Source organism: Gopherus evgoodei, unplaced genomic scaffold (assembly GCF_007399415.2).
Source record: "Gopherus evgoodei ecotype Sinaloan lineage unplaced genomic scaffold, rGopEvg1_v1.p scaffold_71_arrow_ctg1, whole genome shotgun sequence".
Taxonomy (NCBI): Eukaryota; Metazoa; Chordata; order Testudines; family Testudinidae; genus Gopherus; species Gopherus evgoodei.
The window spans coordinates 382,550-404,780 of record NW_022060092.1 but is presented as its reverse complement, the minus strand read 5'-3'; the positions used below and the strand labels follow the sequence as shown (position 1 = coordinate 404,780).

General features: G+C 55.1%; 1 protein-coding gene and 1 long non-coding RNA gene across 2 annotated transcripts; both read left to right on the top strand.

Annotated features, from left to right (window-relative positions):
- Positions 1 to 788: 788 nt before the first annotated feature.
- Positions 789 to 19,635, top strand: LOC115643790 (tripartite motif-containing protein 72-like). Its single transcript, XM_030547785.1, has 5 exons — positions 789 to 900; positions 2,575 to 2,601; positions 14,763 to 14,865; positions 16,649 to 16,717; positions 17,669 to 19,635. Exons 3-5 carry the CDS (start codon positions 14,832 to 14,834, stop codon positions 18,250 to 18,252), a joined length of 687 nt encoding a protein of 228 aa, XP_030403645.1. The 5' UTR covers positions 789 to 900; positions 2,575 to 2,601; positions 14,763 to 14,831; the 3' UTR covers positions 18,253 to 19,635.
- LOC115643791 lies at positions 4,192 to 9,932 on the top strand. The gene is made up of 3 exons (XR_003998375.1): positions 4,192 to 4,280; positions 5,216 to 6,699; positions 8,569 to 9,932. It is a non-coding gene; the product is annotated as an uncharacterized LOC115643791 (long non-coding RNA).
- Positions 19,636 to 22,231: the final 2,596 nt, after the last annotated feature.

Below are 22,231 nucleotides of genomic sequence, written 5' to 3'. Positions count from 1 at the left end.
TAGTGCAAACAAATTAATTCAGGGCAGTCCACTGGCCTGTGTTATACAGGACATTTCAGCAGATGATCACAGGGGTCCCTGTGAGTCTGAAAGAAATGGAATTTGTCTCCTAATGACTCATGCGTTTGCTATTGGATTATTGTGATGGTGTCATTTCCGGTAAGTCAGATGCCAAAGGTCTCTCTGGCAGATAACCAGCCGATTCCCTCTGCAAACAACACCCCCTTCCCCCATGTGGCTGAGCTATTGGCAGGACAGGAGGTGCCTTTTACAGGAAGTGCCTAGCTGAACTACTAGAGTTTTCCGAGTGACTGAGGAGGGCTCAGCCCTGCCAAGAGCCATCTGTGCCTTGCAGGGATGGCTGGCAAGTACCAGAGTGAGGCAGAGGTGCCAAGGGAAAGGGAAGAGGAACAGGCTGACTTTCATACACTTGTCCAGGAGTTCCTGAAATGCTTCTTGGGGAACCATGTGTATCCTGAGCAAAGGGAACACCAGAGAAGGGAGCGGGAGTGCCAGCTGGTGCAAGCTCTGGTCAGCAGGATTATGGCTCGGGTGCATGAGTGGAATGTGCAGCTGTTCACGGGGGAAGCCATCCTGGTGGGCAGCCAAGCCCAGGACCTCCACGTCAGGACAGAGTCCAGCAGCAGGGACTATGACTTCCTGGTCCCCATCCAGTACAACACGAACCTGATCCTTATGGGCAGCCTGTATAGAAAACTATACACCCCAAAAAGTCTTCTGCCTGTCTGGGAGAGCTTGAAGCATGGGGTGCCAGTGTACCGCTGAGGGAACAAAGTGGTGGTGGATTATAACAAACTGATAATAAGAGATCTCTTGGAGAGGAAGACTGGAGACGTGGATCTCACAGAGGAAGACATAAAAACAATAAATGACCAGCAGGTGAGTGAGATCATAGGGCATTCAAAAAGTCACTCTTTGCTAGCCCAGCTTTGGGCTCTTCCCCCCCTCAGCCCCTCAGGTCTGCCAGTGCCCCTCAATCCTGATCTGCAGCCCTCTGCTAGCCCAGCCCAGGGCTTTCCACCACAGCTCTGCTGGTACCACTCAGTCCCAACCTGCAGCTTCCTCTTGATTTGGATTAAAGTGTCTAAAGATGTCGTATTTCCCCCCTTTTCAGCTACAGCTTTGGAAGAATAGCGTTAGTCCATATAGTGTAATAACAGAATTGTGGGAGTGTGTCCAGAAAGCTCTGACTGAAGGTAAGTTTCTTTGGGAATATTAATTCATTATTACTGCATTAGTTAATTAAGGCTGGTCAGGAAGATGATAAACACTGACATAGAGTGTTTGTTTTGGTTTGTTTTATTTTCTTGTTTTTCTTCTATTAACTTTTATATATATATATATATATATATATATATATATATATATATATATATATATATATATATATATATATATATATATATACACATACACACACACACCAAACATAACAAACTATACATTATACATAAACAAACTATACATAAACTTCTCGAGAATCAATGTGCTTGGAGTTGGGATCTTCAAGGTGGATGTGCTCCCAGTGCACTGGGATCATGGGGGTGGGTAGATACAGTGCACTGGAATCGTGGAAGGGGGTAGATGCTCCCAGTGCACTGAAATCTTCAGGGGAGGGGTTAGAGGCTCCCAGGGCACTGGAGTCCTAGAGGTGAGGTGGGGTGAATGGATGCCTCCAGCACAATAGACTCATGGGGTGGCAGGAGGTAAACCGGACACCTAGCGACCCTATCTGCTACATTAAAGAGCCTGTTAGTAGCTGGGATTTTCTCTCCATGAAGATCCTTATACACTGTAATCAAGTCACCTCTTAATCTTTTTTTTTGATAAAGTAAACAGAGTGAGCTCTTTACGGCCTCATCTACACATAAAAGTTAGGTACATAGCTACGACACTGAGGGGTCTGAATACTCCGTACCACGAGTGCCATAACTATGGCGACGTAAACCCCAGCAGCTCTATTGAGGAATATTTTTCAGGTTTCTCTTTTTGCCACCTGCTGTTAATTCATTCTTTAACTTCCCAAGGAGTTTGCCAAAGAGGTGCACCCTTGCGACCGTGGTAAAGGGCATAACACCAATTTGCACTGGGTAAACATTGTGTTTTTATATCCATGTCCTGAGAATGTTCTTAATCTCATTTCAACCTGGGTTGTGTTGCTGTTGCTCCAGTCAATTCCTTGCCAAATGCGACAGCCCTTTAATATCAGTATAACAGCATTCATGCTAGCAGGGGTTGGAAGGATTTTCCTATACTGGGATAAAAATCCTCCCCATAAATGAAGTAAACAGTGGAACTATTGAGTGTGGAACAGGATTAACTGATCGTATTTCCGGTGTGTGTTGATTTCAGCACTTAAGACAACCCGTATCTGTTACTGTGGGCTGGCTGAAAGACTTGATTAATATAGACACAAAGAAATCTGACTTTTTCCAACCCTGCAGGAATCTCATCATTTTCTTCCAGTTTTACCTTTGTGATCAGCCTTCTGTAAAAGAAATGAAGTGTCACAGATTTTAACTAGTGCTTTTCTTGCCTCTTCTCTTTTTTTAGAGCAAAGAAACCCTGCTACTGGAATTAGTAAGTAAAATTATATACATTAAGGGACTCTCTAAGTGGAGGAGTTATAAGCACAAGCACGAGGGAAATATAGAAGGGAAAACTGTTAAGTTGCTTAGGGTAAAATAGTAAATACGTTGAAAAGGGGTTGTGGGTTGGGTTTGAGGGGATTGACAAGAGCTGTAGGGGGTGGGAGAGCCCCTGGCTGTGACAGTAGGGGCTGCTGGTTGGGGTTGATGGGCACAAGCAGAGCTGTGTGTTGGGGAAGCCCACAGCTGTGATAGCAGGGTCTGTGGGTCAGGGCATTGGCAGAGCTGGGGGGCATAAAGGGAGAAGCCCAGGGTTGGAGGTGAGGATTAAGGGGCACCAGTGGAGCTGTGTGGTGAGAAATTTTTCACTGTTCCTTCATTATCTCTCTTGCACAATGGAGTTCCCAGAATTGGGGGTTAAGGAGTCAGGATTCCTGGTTTCTAGTCTCAGTTCTTCCGCTAACTCACCACGTGCCCATGGAAATGAAATTAGTTACACAATGTCACAGAGACACAGAAATAGAAGCCAGGAATGCTGGCTGGCAGCCCCCACTGCTCTCGCCACTAGACCCCACTCCCCTCCCAGAGCTGAGAGAGAATCCAGGAGTCTTGATTCCCAGCCCACCCCCCACTCTAGGCCATTAGATCCCACTCCCCTCCCAGAGCTGGGAGAGAACCCAGGAGTCCTGGGATCTTGGCCCTCATTCCCTTGACCTTTGCTCTTCCATCATCTCAGATCTGCAAAGCTTTGACCTCTGTCAGCTGTTGGCTTTTGACTCCCACTCCTCTGTCTTGCCCTCTCCAAGGCAACGTTAGACTGGAGAACACTGTGGGTATTACACCAATTAGTCCAGCCGTGCTGCTCAGTGCAGAGGTGGACGGCCAAGCTGTGTCTATAGACCTGGTGCCCCCAGGGCCAGCTCTAGCCATTTCGCCGCCCCAAGCATGGCGGCATGCCGCAGGGGGCGCTCTGCCGCTCGCCAGTCCCGCGGCTCCGGTGGACCTCCCGCAGGCATCCCGCTGGGTCCTGGAGCCGGCCCTGGTGCCCACCGTCCAGAATAAAGTGGACATGTCCATGGATTGGCTGCAGCAGGATCTCAGGTGGCTCTCCGACTGGTGGGACCGGGAGCAGGGCACTGAGCAGATCAAACCCACCTGGAATATCATGGAGATTTACAGAACTGGGACTGATCTGAGGGCCAAGAATCTGTATTGGAGGTAAAAATGCAAATCTCGTTTGTTCTAGCAGAAGTCAACAAAAACACACACAGAGGGGGGCTTATCCCTGCTAGCATGGAGGGGCAAAGACACACACACACAGAACAGCATGAATCCCCAGCAGCAGGGGGCGCAAGGACAGGGACACACACACACACACACACACACACACACAGAGCAGGGGCCATCCCCACCAGCAGGGGGCACAGGGACACACACACACCCTGGTGCAGGACTGGGATGAGGGGGTCTGTCTGACCTCGTACTCCCATTCAGCCCTGCCCCATTTCCCCCACCCCATCCCAGGCTCACTTACTCTCTGGCTGAGACCCGACTCCTCAGGGACATTGACCTCGATGGTGCTGGCGAGAGGCGCTGCAGCTGATGAAGCAAATCAACATGGAGAAGTGGAGGCTGCGGTATGGCAAAGTCCTGACCTCCTACCACCTGAAGGTAATTCAGACAGAGAGGGCAGAGTGGGAGGGGGTGGGGAATGAGTGATAGGAGCAGCCACAGGTACAGGGGAGAAATATCTAGTGGGTTAGAGCAGCAGGGGAGGGAGGGCGGAGACAGCTGGATTTTATTCCAGCTCTGGGAGGGGAATGGGGTCTGGTGGGTTAGAGCAGTGGGGGCTGGGAGCCAGGACTCCTGTGTTCTCTCCCTGGTTCTGGGAGGGGTGTGGGGTCTAGTGCTTAGAGCTGTGTGTTTCTTCTTCCAACTGTTTCGCTCTGGGTTCTCCATCTCAGATGCCCATGTGCCCCAGATGCCTTTATTGGGAGAATTTTGGTAGCAGTGCCCATTCTGCCCAAGAGCACACTCCAGACATCCTCACGCCCCATACCGAGGATATCTAGAGGTGCCTGGGTGAACCACCCTCAATTCCTTCTCCATCGCCTGATGGCCTAAAATGGAGCCTCCAGCGTGCCCACTTCATCTTTGTTAGCTTAGCTAAACCTCCAGTTTTACTTACAATTAGAGTGTGGTGCTGTTTAGCTCACCTCATTTATTTCTTTATACTTTGGGGTGGGGGGATCCATTTAATGTACCCTTTGCCCCCTTCCTCCTCCACCTGCCCCTTCCCCTCCATTCTGAGAGGTTTTTGCTTAGGGGTTGTCGCTGACTTGGTATGCTGGGATCCCCAGGATTCTAGCTTTCCCAGTCAGTGACAGACATTCCCGTGTAGCCACTGCCTGAGATACCCTCAAATCCCAGCAAAGTGCAAAATCTGCTTGGCAGTTAAAAGGAGATGTTGTAAAAACTGAAGATTAAACTTAGGCTGGTCACGATGGAGCTCTCCCTCTGACCAGTCTTGAGTCCAGGCCCAGGTACCATACTGGTCTCTGAGTGAAAACAGTGCCCTATTGACCTCAATCCCCTCAAATCCCCAGCCAGATTTTCCAGACCTGAGGGTTTCCAGAAGTTGGCCTCTTTCCGACCACTGCCAACAGAAAGGTCTGGGTTATCAGTCCTTGGGAGACACCTTCCTCATTCCTTGGACAAGATCTCGTCTTCATGCATATCCTCTGACACCACTGATTCTGAACAACATCAAACGAGACAGAGACAGAATCACTCCAGCTGCGCAAACTCGGTCGCACCAGATCTGGTTCTCTGACCTGATTCGTCTCACTTCCTGTCCAGCTGCAGCTCCTGGTCGTTTCCTGTCGGCTGCCCCAGAACTCCAGTCGGTCTCTCCACCCCAGGGTGGCCATTCTCTGGTTCAGAGCCTGGTTCCTCAATGGTTCTTGGTGATAGAGGTTTCCTGCTCAGCAGAGATAAAACAGATACAAAGATCTCTACTAGAAATACCTTCAGAAATGGAAGAGATTTTACCACTGGGGTCCTCAGTGACAGTTTTCACCTCATCATTCTTCCCTCTCCGATGTTCTTGATTATCTGATGGATTTAAAGAAATCAGGTATTTCCACGAGTTCCGTCAGAGTTCAGCCTTTCATTGCCCTGTGCAAGGATTTTCAGTCTTTGGTCCAGAAGGAGAATCTGGCTGAACCACTCAGTAATAGTGACCACAATGCAATTACATTTAGGGGGATAATTAAAAAAAAGACCCCTCCACTATAACATTTATCTCTAATAAGGGGAACTACGCAAGGCAGCTAGTTAGATGGTAATTCAAAGGAGCTGTACAAGGGTAAAATTCCTGCAAGGAACATAGGGACTATTTAAAAACACCATCATCGAGGTGCAGACTAACCGTATACCCGAAATCAGAAAAGACAGTAAGAGGACCAGAACAACGGCACCATGGCTACCAAGCAGAGTAATGGAGACCACAGAAGGCAAAAAGGCATCCTTTCAAATGTGGAAGTCAAATCTTAGTGAAGATAAGAGGAAGGAGCACAAACCCTGGCAGGTTAGATGTAAAAGTACAATAAGTCAGGCCCAAGAAAGAATTTGAGAAGCAACTTGCTAAAGATTGTGACAGGGTGAACCAACCCTGCGCTGGAGAGGCGAGGGTTAACAAACGGTTCTGGGCCCAAGAGGCCACGCCCCCTCGCCCCTACTGGGCACACTCCCAGTGGTAGGAGCATTGAAAAGGGAGTCGCTGGGCTCAGTCTGGGCTGACAGAGGAGGAGGGCAGTTGTGGGCAAGAGCCTCCTGGCAGGAAGCCTCCGGGACTTCAAGCCGCTGGGGTCGAACCTCTTAGCTGCAGCGCGGGAAGCCAGCCGGCTGCGGGAGCGGAGAGGGACGACTTGCTGTTGCCAGCAAAGGAGCTGCCAGACACAGAGCAGGGCGAACACAAGAAGGACCCCACGTCCAAGCCCTGGAGATGCCGCTTGAGGGACAAGTGTAGAAAGCGATTGAAGGAAAGCACTTGCGAGTACTGGGATCTCTTTGTTTTGAAGGGCCCTGGGTAAGAACCTGGTGGAGTTCCCCTGCCATTCCCATGCATACCACTGAGCGGTATTACCCCTGTGCTATTGCTGCTAGGCAAAGCGACCCCTGGGGCCCCCACTGGTGGGTGTTCTATCCTGGAGCATCACCATTAGGTGGCATTGTCAGCCCGAAGTACCTAGCCAGCCCCCCCGACAAAGTACAGAAACAAATAGTATGATTTTTTTCAATACCTGAGAAGCAGGAAGCCTGTCAAACAACCAGTGGGGCCACTGGACGATTGTGGTGCTATGGGAGCACTCAAGGAAGGCTGGGCTGTTGCGGAGAAGCTAAATGAATTCTTTGCATCAGTCTTTACTGCAGAAGACGTGAGGGAGATTCCCATGTCAGATCTATCCTCTTTGGGGACCAAATCTGAAGTACTGACCCACACTGATGTGTCAGTAGAAGAAGTTTTAGAAGAAATGGTTAAACTAAACAGTAACAAGTCCCCAGGACCAGAAGGGATTAATACAAAAGTTCTGAAGGCACTCAGATGTGAAATTTGCAGAACAACTAACTGAGGTATGTAGCCTATCGCCTAAATCAGCCTCTGAACCAGATGACTGGAGGACGACCAAGCAAACGCCAATTTTAGAAAAGGGCTCCAGAGGCGATCCTGGCAATTACAGGCCAGTAAGCCTGACTTCCATATCAGGCGGATTGGTAGAAACTATAGTAAAGAACAGAATTATCAAACACATAAGCATGATTTGTTCGGGAAGAGTCAACTTGGCTTTTGTAAAGGAGAATCGTGCCTCACCAATCTGTTAGAATTCTTTGAGGGGGTCAACAAACAAGTGGACAAGGGGGATCCAGTGGATATAGTGTACTTGGACTTTCAGAAAGCCTGAGACAAGTTCCCTCACCAAAGGCTCTTAAACAAAGTAAGTTGTCATGGGAGAAGAGGGAAGGTTCTCTCATGGATCAGTAACTGGCTGAAAGATAGGGTTGGAATTAATGGTCAGTTTTCACAATGGAGAGAGGAAAACAAAGGGGTGCCCCAAGAGTCTGTACTGGGACTTTTGCTGCTCAACATATTCATTAATGATCTGGAAAAGGGGGTGAACAGGAAAGTGGCAAAATTATTCAGGATAATTAAGTCCAAAGCTGGCTGCAAAGAGTTACAGGGGGATGTCACAAAACTGGGTGACTTATCAACGCTGATAAGTGCAAAGTAATGCACGTTGGAAAACATAATCCCAACTATAAATACATGACAATGGGTTCTCAATTCGCTATTACCACTCCAGAAAGAGATTTTGGTCACTGTGGATAGTCCTCTGAAAACTTCCACTCAGTGCGCAGCAGCAGTCAAAAAGGCTAATCGTGTGTTAGAAACTATTAGGAGAGAGATAGAAAATAAGACAGAAAATGTTTCATCTTGTGCAGTGATTCTCAAACTTTTGCACTGGTGACCCCTTTCACGTAGCAAGCCTCTGAGTGTGACCCCCCCCCTTATAAATTAAAAACACTTCTAAATATATTTAACACCATTATTAATGCTGGAGGCAAAGTGGGGTTTGGGATGGAGGCTGACAGCTCGTGACCCCCCACATAATAACCTCACGACCCCAAGGGGTCCTGATCTCCAGTTTGAGAACCTCTGATCTTGTGGGATGTCACGGTAGAGAAGGAAATGAGGGCAGTTTGTCCCTGCACCTCTAGGTATCTCAATATGGGACACAAGGATGTGTGGAGCTCACACACAGGCAGAACAGGTGCTGCTACCAAAAAATCTCTGCTCAAAGGCACACGGGGGGTGCGCCCCTGAAGTGAGGTACCATCGGGGCACGGTTCTGGGAGAACTCCAGTTGCTGCACAAGGTGAGTAACTTCTTCTCTTGCAGATGGTCCTGTTTTGGGCTTCTGACCTCAACCCAGAGACAAAGCACTGGGCCACATTGCCGGATGCTCTGGGGACCCTGCTGAAGGTGTTGGAGTTCTGCCTGGAGAAGAGACACCTGCCCAGCTACTTCCTGCGTTCGATTAATTTCTTCGACTGGCACCGCAGTGAGGAAGAATTCCCTGAAGAACCTGGTGCTGGAAGTGGTCAGATTGGAGGTGAGGCTGATGAGATGCAGCCCAGAGTAGTACCTCCAGCTGAGCTATGACCTGGCCAAACCCCAAGGCCTGGGACCCTTCATCCAACAGGCGCAGGAGCTCGATGAGTTTAGAAGGGAGCATCAGAAAGACTTTGAAGAGTTCAAAACCCTGAAGGAAGAAAAACAGCCGGTACAGGGAGCTGCAAGTATCTTCTTCACCCAACACAGACACTTGGGCTCGTGTCTGCAGTTAAATATTCTACACCAGGGGTTCTCAAACTGGGGGTCGGGACCCCTCAAGAGGCCGTGAGGTTATGACATGGGGGGGGTCGCGAGCTGCAACTTCCACCCCAAACCTCGCTTTGCCTCCAGCATTTATAATGATGTTAAATACATTAAACAGTGTTTTTAATGTATTAGGGGGGGGTCACATTCAGAGGCTTCCTGGGTGAGAGGGGTCACGGGTACAAATGTCTGAGAACCTCTGGTCTACGCTAACTTCACTTGGCTTTGGGTTTATCTCCGGGGAACAGAGTCTGCTTAAAAACCATGAGACTTGATTAAAAAACCAATGTTTTTAAACAATAATAAATGCCAGGTTGTTTATTGGCCTTCTGAGTTTTGCAGTGGGTGTCACATGGGGTCGCTCTGGGTTGACCCCAGGGGGAGCTGGGATCAGAATCTGGCCCTGACCCCACTGCAGTCAGGGGGTGACTCCGGTTTGACCCCAGGGCAGCTGGGATCAGAATCCAGCCCTTTGAGAGCAGAAACCAAACCTCTTTTCTCCTTTTGCCCTCGAACGCCATTCATCCGTGGCTCATTACAGCACGTCGGCTTCCTTTCTGAAGGCCCAGCCTGCTCCCTCACTCCGCACGTGTGGCTCCAGTTACGCTGGCTCACAGAAATGTTGTCACAGTTTCTAAATCTTCATTGTCTCGTCACTGTTGTTGGCTAGCTTGAGCGTGTGCCCGCTCCACAACTTCAGTGTGTGGTTTAACATGGGCTCGTTCTCCACTGTCCTAGTACGTGCTAGAAAACGCCTGCTGACAGCGCTCCTTTGGAAAGCTGGTTGTTCTTGCCAACCAGTCATACCAGACACATTTTCAGCAAAGGCGGGATAATGAGGACCAGGCGTGCTGAAGGCTCAGAGAGGGATGGTTTCAGGGGGCAGTTAACCTCTGGGAGTGTGTGACCAGCGAGAAGGACTGTTGGAGTAACGGGGTCCCCCTGAGGACTGCAGCGAGCAGTCTCAGGGGCGGAGGAGCTTGCCGCTCGACCCTGGGAGAGAGAAGGATTTTTGCAGTAGCAGGGTTCCCCTGGGGATTGCAGGAGCAGTCCCAGGTACGGAGGAGTCTGCAGCTCGACCCTGGCAAAGAGGTGGTGATCACGAGGAGGGCTGGCACACCAGGGGTTCTTCCTGGAAACCATGGGGGAGCCAAGAGCACACAGGCCTGTGAGTCCAGAGCCACTTGGGAACGGTGAAGTGATGGCCTATCACCGTCTCCTTGAGAAGGACATTGTGATCCTGTGCACAAAGAGAGGGTTACGCATGGGGACGTTCACCAAGGCACAGTTAATCGTGCAGCTGGAGGAGGAGGACCGCTCTGAGGAGCAGATTCCTGACCCAGATGGGGCTACAAGAGGATCTGGGAGCAGCTGGAGCAGCAGCCAGGCATCCCCGGGAGTCTGGTCCCCAATCAGACGAGGGTCTTCATGATTGGGTTCTCCATCAGGAGACTGGAGACGGATAGGATGGGAGCAGAGCCCGAGAGAGCGAGAGGACCATGAGAGAGCAAGAGCCCGAGGAAAAGCTGCAGGAGAAGCAGCAGCAGCGTGGACTGGTGATGGTGGAGCAGAGAGACATAGGGGGCTGCCCAGGGGTCAGTGGGGAAACACGCCTGCGGGGGCTAGACCCTGAGACAGAGAGAACTGTGGTGGTGCAGCCTAGATGCTGAGGGACTGTGGGACCTGGGTGAAGTTCCCTGGGGTGAAGCCTCTCGCCCTGCCTATGGCCCAGATCCCTGTGCAGACCCAGGAGGGATCGGGCTGGCTGGTGGTTGGGGTTCTCCAGGATCTCGGCTCGGAGGCCCTGTTGGGGGGTGACTATCTCCCCTTGGGACAGGATCCGGGCCCCGCTCCTGTAACGGCCGAGGGTTTGAATTCAAATCCAGGGAACCAATTGGCTAGGATGGAAATGGTCAGTGAAAATGCAAATGACCTGGCTGGCAGTGGGGAGGGGCTGCTGGGCTCAGGATACCTGCCTACCTGTAACCAGCCCCCTGGGGCTGAGTGGGAGGGAGAGATGCTCCCCGCCCTCCTGCACACCAGAGAGGGGGTTCATGCTAGCTCTGATGCTGGGACCAGAGCAGAGAGCTCACTGCCTGCCCCCACTGGGACAGCAAGGGCAGCGCTGAGCACGGGGGGAGCTGAGACCCCAGCTGAGTGCAGGGACACCCAGGCAGGGCAGGTCGGCTGCCAACCAGGTTTGCCTGGTCCAGACGTGCTGCTGGGAAGTGATTACACAGCAGGCAGGCAGCTACCAGGGACAGGGCTCAGGGGGGCTGTGACCCCAGGCCCAGCCAGCGAGAGGGAGCAGGTCCCACTCCCTGCCCCAGCCGCTGAATCCTAGACCGAGCTGCAGAGGGATCCCTCCTTGGAGAAGCTGAGGGAACTTGCTGGCCACAGCGCTGCAAACCCCCTTGGGGAAGGCTGCAGGGACAGAGTCCTGCAGGAGAAGGGATTCCTGTCCCGGGAATGGGCTCCCCAAGGGGAAGTAGAACTGGGGAGAATCGGGAGACAGCTGGTGGTGCCCCAGGAATCCATAGGGTTCTTCCCATTCGAGCTGCTGGATGGGAGGAGAGTGAGGGGACCCCTGGACCTGAAAGGGGAGGATTGGGAGGAGAAGAGGGAAGACTCCCTGGGGGATCTCTTCCCTGAGGTGGGAGCCAATCTCCCCATCAGGTGTTCCCCGTTCAGTCACTGGGAAAGCAGCCCAGATCCTGGAGAGAGAGGTCAAGGGCCTGCTGGCTTTAGATGGGATCCAGCTGTTTTACAGCCCATGGGCCTCACCCGTGGGGCTGATCCCCAAGCGAGACAGGATGATCTGGTTTTATGGGGGCTATCAGAAGCTTAAAGCCATCAGTGTCCGATGCCGACCCTATGCCTAGGCCTGGGGAGATTCTAGACAGGCAGAGGGTGATGGAGAACTTGACCCTGGCAGACACTGATAACATGTGCATCTTTAGCCAAACCTGGGAGGAACAGGTGTGCCAGGTGAAGAGGGGGCTGGGCTGCCTCAAGGAGGTGGGACTGACGGTAAAAGCTGGAAAGTGTAAGGGGGGAAGGCAGAGGCGTTGCGTCTGGGCCACAAAGTGGGAAGCGGCTGCCCAAGCCCAGAGCTGGCCAAGGCCAAGATGGGGGCTCTTAACCAAGAGAGCCCGAATCGCAGCCCAGAGTGCTGGGAGAAGACCCCGTCCCAGTTTGAACCCCAGGGGTATTGGGCTGGCAAAAGGGTTCAAGCTGCATAAGCCTTCCCACATGTGGCCTGCAAGTGCCATCAAGCACACCCGACCTAAGGGAGGGCGTGAGACTAGACTGTCCTGGTGTAACTCACACCCAGGAATGGGAGAGATGCTGGGGCATCCATGGGAACGTTGGTGGGTTCGAACTTCCCCAGGTCACTGGCTGGAGTGACCTCGCTCAGTTCAGTCTTGAAGGAGGGAGAGATGTGACGAACTGGGAAAGTTCTTAATGTTTTCTCTGAATACTGTGTTGGTGCCTCAGTGTCCCCATGGCAGTTCTTAAGTATCTGGCAGAGCAAAGGGCCAGGGCACCTAAATGCCTGGCACTCTGTCTCCTAGCAACTGATGGCCTGGACCCCCCCTCTGCAAAGGTGCCAGCTGAAGGTGTTGGAGACAAAGAGATCAGGTGACCTCCTGGCCCGGGAAAGGGGCTGAGCAGAGGAGGGGCTGGAGGGGTGGTTAGTCTGGAGCTGGCTGGGGACAAGGAGTGAAGTGCAGACGTGGGGGTCTGGCTCACTGCCCCCCAGAATGGACCCGGCCGAGGGATCCGGTTCGCTGTACCTACAAGCTCTGTTTTAGACCCTGTTCGTGTCATCGAATAAACCTCTGTGTTACTGTCTGGCTGAGAGTCACGCCTGACTGCAAAGTGGGGGTGCAGGACCCTGTGGCTTCCCCAGGACCCCGCTGGGGTGGACTCGCTGTGGGAAGCGCACGGAGGGGCAGAGGATGCTGAATGCTCCAAGGAGAGACCCAGGAGATGAAGACGTGTGAGCTTCTTCCCCTGAATAAGTCTGCTCCAAGGAAGAGGAGGCTCCCCGAAGTCCTGACTGGCTTGGTGGGGAGCAGTTCCAGAGCATCGCCTGGTGACTCCGTGACAGCGCTAAAGATTCATATGTCCCTTCATGCTTCAGCTACCATTCCAGAGGCCATGCGTCCATGCTGATGACGGGTTCCGCTCGATAACAATCCAAAGCGGAGCGGACTGATGCATGTTCATTTTCACTATCTGAGTCAGATGCCACCAGCAGGTTGATTTTCTGTTTTGGTGGTTCAGTAATTTTAAATGACACAGGTCAGGGTTTGGTTTAATTACATTACAGACCCACTCGACGCTGTCCTTTGTCATCCCAGGCCAATAGCACCTTGAGATAAGCACCATTCTTATGTTGACAACTCCTTGATGTCCACCACGGGGACTGTCATGGTACATTTCAAAGAGTTGTAGGGTTTGTTCCCTAGTGTGCATGATGACAACCGTTCCTCCTTTGGTGGCATGGAACAGTGTTCCTTCTGATCAGAGAAGAGGGAGACATTGATGATCACAGAATCACAGGCCTGGAAGGGATCTCAAGAGGTCATCAAGTCCAGTCCCCTGCACTCATGGCAGGACCAAGCACCATCTAGACCATCCCTGACAGGGGTTTGTCCAACCTGCTCTTAAAAATCCCCAGTGATGGAGATTCCACAACCTCCCTAGGCAATTTATTCCAGTGTTTAACCACCCGGACAAGTAGTTTTTCCTAGCATCCAATCTAAACCGCCCTTGCTGCAATTTAAGCCCATTGCGTCTTGTCCTGTCCTCAGCAGTTAACGAGAACAATTCTTCTCCCTCCTCCTTGTAACAACTTTTTATGTACTTGAAAACTGTTCTCACATCCCCCCAGCCTTCTCTTCTCCAGACTGAACACCCCCAGTTCTTTCAATCTCCCCTCACAGCTCATGTTTTCTAGCCCTTTTCATCGCTGTGTCACCGCCGTTAGCCCCTGCCCATAGCTGGCAGGAGAAGCTGACTCCAGCTGAGGGCAGGGTGAGGGCAGCGGCTTCTGCAGGAGTTCCTGAGCCTGCTGGATACAAGCTGCCAGTTCCTGCCCAGAGCAGTTTTTGAGGCTCCTCCTCAGCCTGAAAACGAAAGTGAATCTCTGCCTGGGCCTAGCTACCCTGACTCCAGGCCCTGGGACTGGGACCCACCAGACAACAAGGGGACCCTCAAACCCAGGGGTCCAGGCTCCAGGCTGTCCCCGGCTCTCAGAAGTGGGCTGGGGTCTCCACTCCTGGGTTCTCTCCCTGGCTCTGGGAGGGAAGTGGGGGCTGGTGGGTCAGAGCAGGGGGGGCTGGGATCCAGGACTCCTGGGTTCTCTCTCTGGCTCTGGGAGGGGAGTGGGGTCTGGTGGGTTAGAGCAGGGGGGGCTGGGATCCAGGACTGCTGGGTTCTCTCCCCGGCTCTGGGAGGCGAGGGGGATCTGGTTGGTGAGAGTAGGGGGGCTGGGAGCCAGGAGTCCTGCGTTCTCTCCCCGGCTATGGGAGGGGGGTGGGGCTGATGGGTGAGAGCAGGGGGGCTGGGAACCAGGACTCCTGGGTTCTCTCCCTGGCTCTGGGAGGGGAGTTGGGACTAGTGGGCAGGGCTAGTCTTTTTCTTACTTATCCATCTTTAGTTCCCTTTCCCCACTTTTTAATGTGTGTGTGAGATTTATCCATCAGGAAAGCCATCGACCTTCCCCCACCTCCACCCCGTCCTGGCAGCCGCTTGCTGAGACTTCTGAAACCAGAATGTGGAAAAATCTCCCCCGAAGAAATTTCCCTGGTAAGCCAGAGCTTTGCCGCTCACGCCCGGTGAGTCAGGCCGGCGGCCCGTCCCCGCCGCCTCTGAAACACCATGTAAAGGCGATTTCCAGGCCTCACAGCAGATGATGGGGTGCGGGTTGGAAGAGTTGCAAAAAAGAAAATATTCGTTTCTGGAGGTGCAGAGATAAAGCTACAGGTTGGTTGCGAATTCTGTGATTTTACGTGACCTCCGTGACCAGCCCCAGGCAGCCAGGCCCGGGGTGTCCGGGACTGATTGTTTATTGCCCATGGCCTGTGATATTTACTAAAAATACCCACGACAAAATTTTAGCTGTGTGTAGAAATGCTGCTCCCGTCAGCACAGCGCCCCCTAGCGCTGCACTAGGGCATCGGGGCCAGCCCTGTCTGCCAGGGGAGAGTGCTCCCTGCACAGCCCCCACAGCACAGCACACTCTTGTACTGCACTGGGACATTAGGGCCAGCCCTGACCCCTAGGGGAGAGCACCCCCTGCTGAGCCCTGCTCCCTGCAGCACAGTGTCCCCTAGCGCCGCACTGAGGCATTGGGGCCAGCCCTGACCCCCAGGGGAGAGCGCCCCCTGCAGAGCCCCCACAGCACAGCACCCCCTAGTACTGCACTGGGGCATTGGGGTCAGCCCTGACCCCCAGGGGAGAGCACCCCCTGCTGAGCCCTGCTCCCTGTAGCACAGCGCCCCCTAGCGCCACACTGGGGCATTAGGGCCAGCCCTGACCCTCAGGGGAGAGCGCCCCCTGCAGAGCCCGTTCCCTGCAGCACAGTGCCCCCTAGTGCCACCCTGGGGCATTGGGACCAGCCCCAGCTGCCAGGGGAGAGCACCCCCTACTGAGCCCTGACCCACTCCCTGCCCCACAGCACCCCGTAGCCCCGCACTGGGGCCAGCTCTGGCTGCCAGAGTAGACCGCCCCCTATCACAGCCCCATCCCGCTCCCTGCAGCACAGCGCCCCATAGCTCCGCACTGAGGCATCAGGGCCGGTCCTGGCTGCCAGGGGAGAGCGCCCCCTGCTGAGCCCTGTACCTGCAGCACAGCGCCCCCTAGCACTGCACTGGGGCCAGTCCTGGCTGCAAGGGGAGAGCGCCCCCTACTGATCCCCTGCAGCACAGCGCCCCCTAGCGCCGCACTGGGGCCAGCTCTGACTGCCAGGGGAGAGCGCCTCCTGCCACAGCCCTATCCTACTCCCTGCAGCACCCTCTGTTTTCCTTGGAGGTCTGCCCAAGCAGTATCCTGGCCCAGTGGTTTTCAAACCCTTTTTTCCAGTGACCCAGTTGAAGAAAATTGTTGATGCCCATGTCCCAACAGAGCTGGGGATGAGGGGTTCAGGGCGTGGGAGGGGCTCAGGGCTGGGGGTGCAGGAGGGGGTCAGGGCTCTGGGCTGCAGGTGCAGACTCTGGTGTGGGGCCAAGGATGAGAGGTTTGGGGTGCAGGAGAGGGTCAGGGCTGGGGTGAGGGCTGCAGGGTGGGGCTGGGAATGAGGGGTTCAGGGTGTGGGAGGCGCTCTGGGCTGGGGCAGGAGGTTGGGATGCAGGAGGAGATCAAGGCTCTGGGTGGTGGGGTGCAGGCTCTGGATTGGGGCCAGAGATGAGGGGGTTGGGATGCAGAAGGCAGCTCTGGGTTTGGGGGAGGTCAGGGCAGGGGCTGGGGCATGATATGATCAGAACACAGCTCAAAGCAGCTGGGATTGGGCTAAACACAGACAGTGCCTCTCCCGCCCCTCCAGTGCTGTGACTCTCCAACCCCCCCCCCATCCTCTTCTGCACCCTGCCAGAGCCAAACAGGAGCTGGGCCCAGCCCGGGGTGGCTGGCCAGGGGAATCGCCAGCAGGAGCAGAGCAGAGGTGGGATTTCCCCTGGATTTGGCGCTGGGTGGGCCCGTGTCCAGGTCTGGTGCCCACCATTCAAGGGGGCTGGTGATAAACTGGAGTGAGGTCAGAAAAGAGCCGTGAGAATGATTCAAGGGTTAGAAACCAGCCTTACAGTGAGAGACCCAGGAGCTCGATCTATTTAGCCTAACTGAGAGGTGGCTACAGGGTGCGGGATGCCTTGATCCCAGCCTGTAATTACCTACCCGGGGAACAACCAGCATTTAACAACAGGCTCGTCAGTCTAGCAGAGAAGGTCTCACGCCAGCCAGTGGCCGGCCGCTGAAGCTAGACAGACTTAGGCAGGAAACAAGACACAAATTTTTAACTATGAGAATTAACCTTGGAACAATTTACCCAGGGTCGGGGGAGATTCCCCATCAAGGACAACTTTTTAAATCAAGATGGGAGAATTTTCTGAAAGCTCTGCTCTGAGAATTTTCTTCTAGGGAAGGTCCCAGGCCTACATAATCCAGGAGGTCAGACGAGATGATCACAATTGTCCCTTCTGGCCTTGGGATCTGTGCCTAGAACCCAGGAGTCCTGGCTCCCAGCCCCACCTGCTCTAACCCACCAGGCCCCCCTCTCCTCCCAGAGCCGGAAGAGAACCCAGGAGTCCTGGATTCCAGCCCCCCCTCCCCTCCCAGAGCCGGGGAGAGAACCCAGGAGTCCTGGATCCCAACCCCCCTTGCTCCCACCCACCAGATCTCCCTCCCCTACCAGAGCCAGGGAGAGAACCCAGGAGTCCTGCCTCCCACCCCCCCACTCTCACCCATCAGACCCCCCCTACCCTCCCAGAGCCGGGGAGAGAACCCAGGAGTCCTGGATCCCAGCCCCCCTTGCTCCCACCCACCAGCCCCCACTCCCCTCCCAGAGCCGGGGAGAGAACCCAGGAGTCCTGAGCCTCTGTCCCTTTTCACTTTCTAGGGAAGGAAGTTTTATCCCTGGACCCGGACATGGCTCACCCTAACCTGGTGATCTCGAAGGACGGGAAGGAGGTGACATGCGTCAGTCAAGAGAGGTTTGTCGACTCCAGCCCGAGGCGATTCGACATGACGAACTGCGTGGTGGCCAAGCAGAGCTTCAGCACGGGGCAGCACTACTGGGAGGTGTCCGTGGGCTGGAAGCGGCGCTGGAACCTGGGCGTCGTCTCGGACCGAGCCAGGAGGCAGGGGAGGTTGATCAGCATGAAGAGGTGGCCATGGCCCCCTCGCAAGGTCTGCACCGAGGGCTACTGGCTGATTGGCTACCACCAGCAGAAGGCCGGGAAGAAGTACTGGATATTTGACACTAATCCATGGTCCCTGGATATCCATCCCCACCCTGAGACCATAGGGGTCCACCTGAACTACACGGATGGGGTGGTCTCCTTCTACAACGCTGATCACCCCAACACACTGACCCACATCCACACTTTCCACACATCCTTCGACAACACGCCCGTCTATCCCATCTTTGACCCCTGCTGGCACGACAAGGGGGGCAACACACAGTCCCTCAAGACCCTGTGAGCTGCCAGCTCCGTGGCATCCCAGGGCGCCTCATCCAATGGCCACCGCTTGGCATATTTAGCTCTGCCCCTCCCGGGGACTTCCCTTGTCTGTGGGCCAAGGAAAGACAGAAATTGCCACTGTCCCAGAGACGGGGATGGATCCCTCCAGCTCGGTCACTTATTGTCGCCAGCTGCTTCAGCAACACCCTCGAGGCCAGTAAGAGAATAACTCACCCTTACTGGACATTTCTTCCTGACCACCAATAGGCAAAGGTGGCTTTACAGCCCTGAAGCATGAAGACTGGGAGCTCTGAGGCCATTTTGCTCCTAACAGAAGTCAGGATGTTCCCATAATCCCTATAAACCTCCACTGGTTTTCTGACCCCCTCGGCTGCCGCGACATCCTGTAGCAGTGAGTTCTGCTGGCTCATTGTCGCTGTTCTCCTGCATGGCGCTAAGAGATCGTTAAACAAGCTGGGCCGCTGCATGGCCCATGGGACACACTTTATGGTGTTATTAATGCCAATATGTATCATTGCGATGACTCTGAGCAGAGAGACCACGTGCAGGGTCAGTGAAAACGTCATGATTGGCCAAGGAGGATGTTGTTTATCATCTTTGTATGGTGAGTTACAGGTGTGTGTGCAGGGGGGTAGATCTGGTGACTCCCCCCCCCCGACAGATTGGCAGCAGCACCAGGCAGTCTGTCCGATGGCCCCCCAAAGGCCATCAGCTGGGCAATGAAGGCGCTTGCAGAAGCCACGTAGGGCCAGGCCCGTGGACAGGAGACTCCAAGAGCTTCTCCAGGCCCACGCGCTGTGTGTTCGGGACAGAGGACGGACGAGCCGCATGGCAAAGGACATGGCAGCTGCATCAGCTCCAGTTGGTCTCAATCCTGCTTCCCACCTCCGGAGTCCCTGCTCTGCCAACGAAGCTCTGAGCATGGGACGGACTGGCCCAGCCCAGCCGTGGGTGACTCCAGAGGGACTTTCAAGCCAGCAACCTCCCCAGCGCTGCTAAGAACCTGATCTCTGGACTCTGACGTCTGCGTTCGTTACCACTGAGCCACTCTCCTCTTGTTCTTTCCTACAAAACCGTTAGTTTTAGATGCTGAAGGATTGGCCAGCAGTGCGGGATTTTGCATAAAATCCAAACTACTATTGACCTGGCAACGTGCCTCACGCTTTGGGGTCGGAAGAACATTTTGTAGAGTGAGCAGAGTGTTTAGATAACTTCGCCCTGGACTGGACCTGGTGCTGGCTGGGACCAGAGAACTGGAATGCAGTAAAGGGCGGGGGGGGTGATTGCTTTTTTCAGCTTCTTAATAACTCAGGGTGTCTCAAACTGGGGGCTGGGACCTCTCAGGGGGTCGCGAGGTTATTACGGGGGAGGGGTGTCACAAGCTGTCAGCCTCCACCCCAAACCCCGCTTTGCCTCCAGCATTTAGAATGGCGTTAAATATATTAAAAGGGGGTTTTAATGTACAATGGGGGTCGCACTCGGAGGTTTGCTGTGTGACAGGGTCACCAGGACACAAGTGAGAACCCCTGCAGTAACCAGTGGCGGGGGATCAGGGAGCACCGGGGGTAACGTGTTGGGGAGTTTCACTTCAGTGTTACCCACCAGCCTTGGGAGGATCTGCTCTCCCTGCTGCAGCCCTGCCCTTGGCATTCCCAGTGTGGGCTGCCCAGGTCCCCACGCTGCACAAGCCAAGAGAATAATTAGGCTCCCTCGTTAATCCGGGGCGTGGCAATCATTGAGCTCGCACGAGCCAAAGCCCTGAAAGGTGGCTGTGGATTTTGCCAGGCTGCCTGGAGGGTTGGCTCAGTCCCAGCCATCCCGGAGGCACTGGCCTCACCTCCCTGGGCTGTGATGTTTGGGTCACCGATACAGTCGCTGGAGAACGCACCCCCCACGGCCGGGCCCCCGGCTTTCAGCTCCATGGCCACAGGGTTTGGGGTTTGACCTACTGCAAAATCCTCCTCCACACAGGCCCTGAAATATCCCCCCAAGACCCCAACAGGGGGGAGGGAGGATCGCGTGGGGCTATTTAAACCCTCAAAACATTTTAAATTTTCTTTTAAAAAACCAAGTTCCTCTGTTGGCCACTGGCCCAAGCCCTGCGCAGGTCAGGGGAAGCCACGTCTCACACCCAGACGGGGGCCAAGCCCCACTTTTCACAGCCTCTTGCTGCCTCGGCCAGCCGGACAAGGGGGGGAAGGGCCATTTCCCCTCCCCGTTTCCCACACTCGGGAACTTGTTCCCGACCAGCACAAACTGGGAACCAGGCAGCAAGCGGCTGGGAAACCTCCGTTCTGATCCTTCCCCCCCGGAAAATGGATTCACGCAAACCAAGCCCCCCCTTTGCCAGGTTGGCCCCTAGGCCCCCACCACAACGTAAACGTTAAATAGAAGAGCCCAGCTCGTGGGAACGTAGCGCTGCAGCCCGGGCAGGACCCACCCCGGCTCTGCCACCACCCTTCCCAGCCCCCGTCATTAGCCCCATTGGCCAGATGGGGAAACTGAGGCACGCTGCCATGAAGCGACTCGCCCTAGGTCACCCAGCAGGCGGGTGGAAGAGCAGAAACAGATCCCAGGTCCAGCCCTGGCCCGGGGGGAGTGAGCCCAGTTGTGTGAATCCTGGCACCCGGGGCTGGGCCCCGCTCGTCCCTGTGGACACGGGACCCGCTGCCGTGGAACAGGTCCCATGAGGCCGGGCAAGGAACCAGCATGGAGGGACCCAGGCCTGGAACTGGGAGAAGTTTCCCAGCCCCATGAGGCACAAAGGAGCAAACTGCCCCCCACCTTTGGGTTACTTGTGAGATTAAGAACGTCTGAGCAAAGGGGCCAGACCCTCATCTGGTGAGAGTCAAACGGGCTGGGAGCCAGGACTTCTGGGTTCTCTCCCCAGCTCTGGGAGGGGACGGGGGGCTGGTGGTTAGAGCAGGGGGGGCTGGGAGCCAGGACTCCTGGGTTCTCTCCCCAGCTCTGGGAGGGGACGGGGGGCTGGTGTTTAGAGCAGGGGGGGCTGGGAGCCAGGACTCCTGGGTTCTCTCCCTGGCTCTGGGAGGGGACGGGGGGCTGGTGGTTACAGCAGGGGGGCTGGGAGCCAGGACTCCTGGGTTCTCTCCCCAGCTCTAGGAGGGGAGGGGAGGGGGGCTGGTGGTTAGAGCAGGAGGGGCTGGGAGCCAGGACTCCTGGGTTCTCTCCCCAGCTCTGGGAGGGGACGGGGGGCTGGTGGTTACAGCAGGGGGGCTGGGAGCCAGGACTCCTGGGTTCTCTCCCCAGCTCTAGGAGGGGAGGGGAGGGGAGGGGAGGGGGGGCTGGTGGTTACAGCAGGGGGGCTGGGAGCCAGGACTCCTGGGTTCTCTGCCCGGCTCTGGGAGGGGAGTGGGGGCTGGTGGTTAGAGCAGGAGGGGCTGGGAGCCAGGACTCCTAAGTTCTCTCCCCAGCTCCGGGAGGGGAGGGGAGTGGGGGCTGGTGGTTAGAGCAGGAGGGGCTGGGAGCCAGGACTCCTGGGTTCTCTCCCCAGCTCTGGGAGGGGAGGGGAGGGGAGGGGGGGCTGGTGGTTAGAGCAGGGGGGGCTGGGAGCCAGGACTCCTGGGTTCTCTCCCCAGCTCTGGGAGGGGAGTGGGGGCTGGTGGTTAGAGCAGGGGAGGCTGGGAGCCAGGACTCCTGGGTTCTCTCCCCAGCTCCAGGAGGGGAGGGGAAGGGAGGGCTGGTGGTTAGAGCAGGGGAGGCTGGGAGCCAGGACTCCTGGGTTCTCTCCCCAGCTCTGGGAGGGGAGTGGGGGCTGGTGGTTAGAGCAGGGGGGGCTGGGAGCCAGGACTCCTGGGTTCTCTCCCCAGCTCTGGGAGAGGAGTGGGGGCTGGTGGTTAGAGCAGGGGGGGCTGGGAGCCAGGACTCCTGGGTTCTCTCCCCAGCTCTGGGAGGGGAGTGGGGGCTGTTGGAGCAAGGGGGGGTTGCCTCTTAGACCGAGGATTTGCTGCCTGGCTCCC